Source organism: Lipomyces oligophaga (genome assembly GCF_038497815.1).
Source record: "Lipomyces oligophaga strain CBS 7107 unplaced genomic scaffold V1516scaffold_2, whole genome shotgun sequence".
NCBI classification, from domain to species: domain Eukaryota; kingdom Fungi; phylum Ascomycota; class Lipomycetes; order Lipomycetales; family Lipomycetaceae; genus Lipomyces; species [Lipomyces] oligophaga.
In genome coordinates this window covers 1,975,729-1,985,000 of record NW_027117786.1, presented here as the reverse complement: position 1 = coordinate 1,985,000, position 9,272 = coordinate 1,975,729, and the positions used below count along the sequence as shown (strand labels likewise).

General features: G+C 40.5%; 4 protein-coding genes across 4 annotated transcripts; 2 read left to right on the top strand and 2 right to left on the bottom strand.

Annotated features, from left to right (window-relative positions):
• Positions 1-665: 665 nt before the first annotated feature.
• V1516DRAFT_635153 (uncharacterized protein) lies at positions 666-3,671 on the bottom strand. The gene is made up of 2 exons (XM_066920007.1): positions 1,154-3,671; positions 666-1,098 (listed from the first exon to the last, which is right to left on the bottom strand). The coding sequence occupies exons 1-2, from the start codon at positions 3,533-3,535 to the stop codon at positions 904-906; spliced, it is 2,577 nt and encodes an 858-aa protein (XP_066779422.1). The 5' UTR covers positions 3,536-3,671; the 3' UTR covers positions 666-903.
• A 111-nt stretch (positions 3,672-3,782) lies between these two features.
• V1516DRAFT_672187 (uncharacterized protein) lies at positions 3,783-6,826 on the top strand. Its single transcript, XM_066921712.1, has 2 exons — positions 3,783-6,449; positions 6,505-6,826. The coding sequence occupies exons 1-2, from the start codon at positions 3,883-3,885 to the stop codon at positions 6,674-6,676; spliced, it is 2,739 nt and encodes a 912-aa protein (XP_066779421.1). The 5' UTR covers positions 3,783-3,882; the 3' UTR covers positions 6,677-6,826.
• On the top strand, positions 6,827-8,127 carry V1516DRAFT_672186 (uncharacterized protein). Its single transcript, XM_066921711.1, has one exon. It carries the CDS (start codon positions 6,897-6,899, stop codon positions 8,034-8,036), a length of 1,140 nt encoding a protein of 379 aa, XP_066779420.1. The 5' UTR covers positions 6,827-6,896; the 3' UTR covers positions 8,037-8,127.
• V1516DRAFT_672185 (mitochondrial 54S ribosomal protein uL4m) lies at positions 8,084-9,149 on the bottom strand. Its single transcript, XM_066921710.1, has one exon. The coding sequence runs from the start codon at positions 9,063-9,065 to the stop codon at positions 8,142-8,144; it is 924 nt and encodes a 307-aa protein (XP_066779419.1). The 5' UTR covers positions 9,066-9,149; the 3' UTR covers positions 8,084-8,141.
• Between the last annotated feature and the right edge of the window lie 123 nt (positions 9,150-9,272).

Here is a 9,272-nt window from a genome sequence, read left to right as displayed (position 1 = left end):
TGTCAGAACAAGTGAGTGAGATTGAGTATCACCATATTCGTGGAAGTCAGACCGAAAGACATTATAAACTCTGTTATGAAGCCAATATATCAGCATTTCGATCAAATACGGTGGTCATATTTCACTTGAATTCTACTTTTGACAAAATAGTAACACTCTAACAGCAAACTACTGAGTGCATATAGTTAGCAGTGTGGGCGTAACTAGATAATAAATCTTAAGATTTTTGATCTAATTCATGTATTGAAAATTCAACAAGCGTCTGCTCGTATTTGAATAAATCACTTTGAATAAGCAAAACATTACTATAACATCTCATCTTGGACCTAGCTAGCACTCAGTGTCAAACTGTAGTTGCGTGTAAACATAGACCACACCGTAATTAGTGCTGTACTTTGGAAAACTAGACGAAAATTCTATCTATTTGGCCAACAAAATATACTCCCCGTCCACGGTGACATTTATACTCAATTATTTTCGCCACTGTCTGAAATAACCTTCTTCTTTGCAAACTAGCTCCAGCATTTCCACATTCCTTCCTCTAAATATATTGTCGACTCTTGTCCGAACCGATCAGCATGAAACACTAGCCGTTTGCGCTTCCACGTGACCAGAATGTTACGGCATTACCTGCTTTACACATCATGTAACGAGAACATACATAATCAAGATAACTAAGATTCTTTATTCAATGCTGCCTACTAAACAATTTTGAAACAATAGGTCTCATGAAAGTTTGGATTTTTGGATAGAATCATAATACGAAGTGACTATTGTGTTGTGGCATTACGTTAGTGATGCCAAGTTTCGTGCACGAAACGTTCAGCTCCATTGTTACCAGTGTTTTGATACAATTAGAAAGGTAGATATAAAGTACAGTACATTATTATTCTACTTGGATTATCAGGAATGTTCTTCCCAATATCTCAACAGACTTTCTGCCATAACTGACCTTGGAGCAGCTCTCTTCAACCATAATTCGAGTTGGGATGCTGCCATTTCCGGCAAAACTTTAAGACCGTTAACATGAATCCATCCACGTTGTTGTAATGATCGCATCTTGGAACTCATAATGCTAGTTAAAGAGCCGTAGTAAAGCTGCGTTTGTTAGTTACAGGAAATCGAAGAAATTCATCCCATATCAGCAGCTTACTTCAAGAAAAACACCTCCTGTATGGTGACTGAACCAAGAGAGAGGAAAGCTCGCATGCGCCGGAATAGCGGAGACAATAACAGTAGGAAGCTCAAATCCAAGATCACTAACAGAAGACACCGATTCTAATGAAGAAACAACATGGACAGTGAATTTGCGCGGTCTCACAATAATATCTGAGCTGATCATTGTTTGAACCTCTTTGATTTCATGCACTCGTGAGGGTATAGTTGAAGTAAACTGCTTCTCTGTTGAGGTTTGAGATGAGGGCATCGAAGTCACAGGCGCTAAACTCAATGGTGACTGTTGATTGAAATAGCGCGCTATTGATTCAGCCTTTGATAAGGTCCTATTATACAAAAAAATATTTTCTATACCCAAACGAATACAAGAATAAATTGCAGCACGGGCCGATCCTCCAGCTCCAATAATTAATGCCGTTGTCTTTTTGCTAACAGAGTTTACAGGGGACAAATGCATTAGTATGGAATTATACAGACCTATCCAATCTGTATTCTCACCATGCATTCCTGTCACCTTCAAACTTCTAGATTCACGAATTGGCACTATTGTATTCACAGAGCCAATTATACGAGCATGATCAGATATTGTGTCAGATAATTTAGCTGCGTGCTCTTTATAAGGACTAAAGATACTTATCCCTCCGATATCTTCCCGCTTCGTAAGCTGGACGAGTTCATCAGGGTTTAGCGACTCGTAAACGGAATGAACATGAGGCAATCCAAGAGCTCGAAAAGCCACATTACTAAGATATGGAGAAAGTGATATGGTAGAAAGTGGTCCACCAAACATATAAAAACTTAATTTCGGTAGAATTCCCAAGTCGTGAAGCGCTCTTTGAGCTTCATATGCACTTACGTCTCTTGTGGGAATCGACGTATCAACATATTCAGATATCCGATCTAAAGAAAAAGATTGAGCGCGATATGATGCAACGACAGGGGAAAGAATGGGATTGAGAATTTTAGAGAGTCTGCCTAGAGGCCCCAGATTATATACACAGAGAACTGAACCGCGGTCTTGAACATATTGAGTCCATCTATGACTGAAACTTAGTGCTGCGTAATTATCCTCCAAAGCCACAGCTTTTATGCTCAATCGAATGACTTTGCAAAACATAAGCGCCCCATCGATTATTTCTTGGGGATCTGGACCATCCCACCAGGAAGCAGCTGATCTGATTTCAGAAGAGCTATCATTATACCAAGTTCCAATCACTTTCTGACAGAAAGCTATTTCCGTTGTAGAAGCCAAGGTAAATACATTAGTCATTAACAAAGGCGAAGCATTAAGAAGAGAAATCAATTCTGAAATATATGATTTTTTCTGATAACTGACTGAGCCATCAGCTTCTAGAACACGATAAAAAAATAGTGTCAGATCAACATTAAGATAACTGGCACCAATTCGAATCCCATAATCAAGAAGTTCAAAATATAATTCCCGATTCTCATGTGAATCAAGGTTCTGGCTGCCCATTGAGACAGTGTACATTATAGGCCGTGGGGCGGACCGTCGAATTGAAGCAACAAACTTAGCTATCGCTCCTGTTTGAAGCTTTCTATCTCGAATCGCAATAGCATCGACGACAACTTCAATGCAATCGGCACCAAGAACCATATCCGCAAACGTAACATGGCTAGCATCCTCGTTTGCATCCTGTAGCAGCGACTGCATCGGGAACTTTAGCGTGATCGAATAAGAAAATCTACCGTATTCTGGAGGTATCAGTCGAATAGTATTTTCATCATGCTTTCGTAAAGCAACTGTTTTTAAAAAGCGAATGAAATCTGCTTCGGTATTCTTCAAGAATAGAAAGAAACGGGACGGTCCATCAACTTTCAAGTCGCCTTGTCGTCTTGGAGCTGTAAGATTGAAAAATTCAAAATTTGAGCACTCACGATAACTTGCATGTCTTTCAAGGCAAAGCCTATGTACTGTTTCAACATCCGCTGCTCGTAAATACTGCACTATTCGATCCTCATCGCATAGAATGTGTATTACAGGATGCAATTTGCTGAACTGAACCATAAGATCATGCGTTGGCGGATATTCATGAATTGCAGAACCACAAGAAATGATGCAATGATTATCGGACTTGCCTAACATTTCTGAGATAATTGTGTACTCGCGTTGACGATATTCTTGTATTGAGTACTGCTTCATGAACAAAAACGGCGCCATTCCCAGGGCGCTCTCTATTAGGCGATCTGTGTCAACAAATCGGTAGCCTAAAGTCTTTGCCGTAATAAGTGCCAATGTAGATTTACCCACACCTGGCATTCCTACTAGTGCTATGGAGGCATCGGTAGCAAATGGAGCTAACTGCTTGGACGTCTGGTGTTCGGATGAGATCGCCATTAATCGCACTTCACCATGACGAAAGAGGCCTAGAGTCAAGAAAGGAGACTTCTTAATAATTGAAGTAATTCAAATATTTCGAAATCCTAAATGTGGAGTTTAAAGGATTACTCACCCATCTGATCATCGAATAACCACTTACAAACATATTATCAGCACCATATTACTACATTAGACGAATCAGGCATATGGTGCGCTCAACAACCACGTGACTTACAACTCGGGGTGAGGAGCCAGTGGCCAATACAGAGTTTTCTAATCTCAAGAAAGAAAATGCCTGAGTTTATCGGTACGCTTAAATAAAGATATGATTTTTATGAAGTAATTTAAAAGTTTATTTATATTTTATGTCGGCATCGCCAGGGCAAGGTTCAGAGCGAGATGAGTCTGGTGCAGGAGTGAAACAGACTCAACATTCCACTCTGTCTAATGCAAATAGAGACTCCACACATCAGGCGAAGCGGAGGCGAATCCGATTAGCATGCACTCAATGCCGTGTTCGAAAAGCTCGTTGTGATGGAGTATCTCCTACCTGCTCAGGATGTATTGCTCTGAAACTAAATTGCGAATATGACGTGAAATCTAGCAAAAAGCGGGGCCTTCCAACAGGACATGCGCATGAAATGGAACTTCGTACAGCCATGTTCGAACGATTCATAGGTCTGCTCATTGAGCAATATCCCTCTGCGGAGACAATGCTTCTTGAAGTATTGCGCGAGGCCTCCACAAAGCCATTTCAGTGCAACACTCTTTGGCCAAGTTCTGCTGAAGGAAAGGATTTGAAGCATTTTCTCTCCAAGTGGTACTCAAGTGAATTTGCGAAAGAGTTTAACGAAGAGGTTGAGAGAATTAAAGATAAATTTGGAGTGAGTGCGGGCCGCCGACGATCTTCATTTTATTCGTACATTGCAACAGGTGATATACGTTCAAGTCCAACTTCAAGTAATTTCGATTCATCTCATTCTCTTCTTGCCAGTGCTGAATTAAAATCTTCCCGAGCAGAAAATAACATTGGAAATCATTCTCTAATTGAATCATATTCTCAAGACAATGGGCTTGATACTGGAGAATCTTTTAAACGTCAGCTAGATAATCGTGGTTACTACATTTTAAACGGTAGAACTTGTGGATATATTGGCTCTTCTAGTGGAATTACCGGTCAGATGATTCCTATGCTTCAATTTTCTGTGAATGGAGTAGCCGGGATGTATCCAATAGAAAGATATTTTTCTAAATATATAACTCCGACTTCTCAGTTGGCTCAGATGACGGCTCTTAATTTCATGGCGAAACCATTTCCACTAGATTACCTGGAGCTTATTGACATCTATTTTAAAACAACTCATTGCTGGTTTCCAACTGTTGATCGATTCAGTATTTTGCAAATGATTCACCAAGATATTTCTCACTCTTCTTCGGACGTCAGGCCGCGAACGGTTATTGAACGTGGTCTCATTTGGTCATTACTATCACTATCCGCAGTATATCAAGATTCGGAATCGAAAGGACGTGAAATTGCCGATTCAGCAACAACTCGTTCAAGTATATATGCTAGTTATGCTATTGAATCCATCAGAGTTTTTTCGTCTTTAGTTTCAAAGGAGATGGAAACATCAGCATTATGTGCTTATAGTAGCTGTTTGCAGATGTTGTCTCTCTATTACTTAGGTGAAGGTTGCTGGAGAGATGCCTGGGAACTTAGCAAGCTATCTACTACTACGGCACTTGATAATGCTTTTCATGATATCAAAGGTCCGATAATGATATGTGGCCAGCAAAATACAGGCCACCTGACGGAAAACATAATTCAATCCCGAAAATATTATGCTTGGGCAGGTAGTTATGTTCTTGATACGATCATAGCATCGCGACTTGGTCAAATTCCTGTTATCCGTTCGAACGAATGGGAAATTCCGAAATTGGATGAGAATGGTCCGGAGGAATGGGGAAAGTATGAATCTCCTGATACACATGGCGATCAAATTCTCAATGAGAATCCATCGCACTATTTGTCAACATTCAATAGTTTGATAAGGCTAATTCATATCTGGAATCGAATTTTGGTTTCGCGTTGGTATCTTCCTAGAAATACACCACTTGATGGAAATTCTATGACCAATGAGGCTGAGTTATTTGCTAAATTTTTTATCAAAGAATTAAGAGATTGGGAGAGCGAACTGCCGTCTCATTGTCTCTTCCGAGGTCGCGACGGTGTTGCGTCGCATCCTACGCCCTATTTGCTCAATCTCAATATGATCTACTTGCTTGTACAGTCGCTGGTATATCTATCAATTTTTAATGTTTCAGGATTTAATAGATCTCGGAATGATACACGTCAATTATTTAAATCTACATTACAGTCGTATGCGAGAACTTTACGTGGGATTTCACGACTTCTTCGGCTTGTCTTGGAGTCGCCAAACTTGTATTTGAAGTTATTGCCTCATACCTTTGATTATTACGTTTGCTGTTCTTCTTCAACTTTGTTTATCATTGAAGAGCAAGATCGCAAAACACTTCAAGAAGCTTGCCACGGAGAATTAAGTCTCAGCAGAACACTTGCGGCTTCATTCCTTGATCAATTTTCTCGAATATGCTATTCTGCTTTACTGTCGTCCGTGGTTTTCAATTTTCAAGTGCCAAAGAATGAAATCATTCTCAAAGAGGATTTGCATTCGAATACATTGGGGACACGGTTTGATCTTTTGCTAAATCACGAATTTTCAAGTACTACTGAAAAGCCAAAAGTTGGCTTGCTGAATATCGACGTGGAAGGTTCGAATATTTCAAATAGGAATGACACTCGACAATTGGATAGTGAGTTTAGATTTCCAGGAGTAGGCAACATAGACAGTCAAATATCCGACGCTCAAACCCTAGATAACTATTCTATGCTGAACATGAAATTCTTTTCGTAAGTCTAACTGCAGAGTGACTTAATTAATGGCAATGCTAATTTGATGATCTAGAAAGGAATCGAGGATTGAGCAGTTTTTGCAGAACTTGGGGTGTATCAGCGGTCTAGAAGGAGACGTGCTTGAAGGGTCTAGTTCACTGCAAGACTGGAATTTTGAAAATGGTCAAGCATTTTTATCCACATCTGCTAGTCATCCTGAAAACTCGGGGAATTCTAATCTGTAAAGAGAATGGTGAAATTAAACTTTCAGGTTTATTGCTTTTTTTGAGGTGCAATTTTGACCGATCTAAAACAAAACTCAATGTAGATGTAGAATCGAGTATCTTGTACAGCTCTTGTGTCCCAACTTCTCAGTCATTTCTATCAAATCCACAGTCCTTAATACTGGTTAGTGGCTAACGTCTAGAGTTCGAATCAAACACTTGACTGACAAGACGATATTTTATGGCGAAGACATTGGTTTTAGTATACGTGCATGGCTTCAAGGGCGGCGCGACGACATTTGCTAAATTTCCCGACGATGTGAATAAAGCGCTTCAGAAAGTCTTTCCTCATGATACTGTCCAAAGCATAATATACCCACCGTACGAAACTCGAGGTAGTCTAGACAAGGCAGTGTTGGCATTCTTGGATTTTTTGGAGTCAAAGGCAATAGATATTGAGGTTTCAAAAAGCACTCTTTCTCCAGTTGTATCACCTGGAGTCGGCTTCGTTTTGGTTGCTCATAGTATGGGAGGATTGGTGATTAGCGATACTACACTACAAATATTAGCACGAGACGAGAAGTATGTATTTCCGAATGTTCTTGGGTTGCTATGCTTTGATACCCCTTTCATGGGACTCCATACATCCGTTTTTGCTCAAGATGTTGTAAATCGTGGAGCCGCAAAATTTAATGAACTGAAGTCGATCGGGGCGTCTATCCCAGTCGGTGCAGTCGCGGGATATTTGTTTTCAAAGAAATCGAACGAACAGCCCACGCAAAGTTCTAAAGGATTAAAGCCGGTCAAAGGAGAAGCACAGAAGAAAGATCAGCCAAACTGGGGTAAAATTGCAGGTCTGACAGCTGCTGGAGTGGTGACTGCAGCGGCTGCAGCGGCAGGAACAGCTTGGTATTTGAAAGGCAAGAATGTGGATGCCGACTGGGTTGACGATCATCTGGAATTCGTAAACGCTATTTTCCAAAAGCAAAATATACTACGAGAGCGATTGTGGAAATTGTATGAATCCAGAAATCGAGTTAAAATGATTGATTATTACACAGTATTTCAGCCAAGAGAGGGAGGAGACCAAAAAGAGAGTTTGAAGTCCAGTTCAGGCAATAGCGTGGATCCAGCACAATTTGCAAAAACGCTAGGGAAACTTGTTAGTGGTGAAGGCAATGGAAAACGTACGTTTTGTAATGTACCATCGGACTCTCCATACGCGGACTTTTACTTTCCTGCCGAAAATCCTAAAGCAACTGGAGAGATCATTGCTCACGTCACGATGTTTAAACCCGAAGATAACCCTAAATATAATGCACTACTGAGCGAAAGCATCGAGCACATATCCTCATGGGCGAGCCCGTGGATGTCGGAATGAGCAAGAAGCGGCACGCAAACACGAAGATATCACACCACAAGTCCTAACATTTGTATTATATATCAATATATTAGAATTTAAATCTATGTACACAATAATAAATGATCATTTAGTTAATCTTCGAGCATGCAATCGAACCCTTTGAGATTTTCTCCTTATTTGAGATACCTTTCTTTCGGGATTAAGATATTCTTTACCTAATGTTTTTTCTGCGATAAAATCTAAGGCCTCTTTCTCGATAATGATATAGTTAGCTTGGAGAATCATCCGTACATCGATATCTTTAGCCAACACTACTTTTGACCTTGAATTTGCTGCCCTTAGAGATTCCGAAATTTCTTCGCGCGGTTCAGCAGTGATGCAATAGACCTTTTTTCCCAGAAGGCCAAGCTCACCAAACACGAATGAGCTAGCACGAGCATGCGACACAGGCAAGTTGATGGCTCCATCAATAACATATATCGTACCACGCTGATAGGCGTACGAAAATGCGGTTCTTAGAGCGATATTGTACAACCGTCTCAAAATTTGAGTAGAAGAATCTGGATGCCGAGGACCAAAAGGCTTACCACCATTATGGAAAATTGGAGAGCCTGCTTTGCCCATTCGAGCTTTACCACGACCTTTTTGAGGAGCCATTTTCTTTTTGGAAAATCCCATTTCAGCGCGATTTCGAACAAAAACTCCAATTCGCTTTCGAAGTGCGTCGTTCTCGTAAACAACAGCTCGCCAGAGAATATCGGAACGGATTCTTCGAAAAAATAGATCCGAGGGATAATGAGTAAACGAGACTGGTTCTAGTGATGGAAAAGATCTTAACGAAGTAAGGACAGCGGTTGGGGGACGACCTGCATTTGGAAGCAAATCGCTCTTGATAGGAACCCAGTCGAGTGTTACTTGAAAAGGAGGATCTGCAGGCGCAGCCAGAAGTGATGACCTAGTTGATGAAAACATACGAAGTGTACTTGCGATAGAAACTCTCGTTCTTGAGGCTCCTCGGAAACACACAAGCAATTGCCGGGATACCATCTTGGCACCACCTAAATAATCAAACTTATTTGGAGTAATCCAGAGATTGCATTAATATAATGTTGAATTAGGGAATAGTTGAAGGCTAGTGCTACTCAAATGTAACCAAAGATTTTCTCTTAACGTTCCGACAAAGTCTTCAATGTCTACAACTCCCTTATGCTTACTTAATAATTGTTCCGACTACCACAAAACTTTTCGTTACAT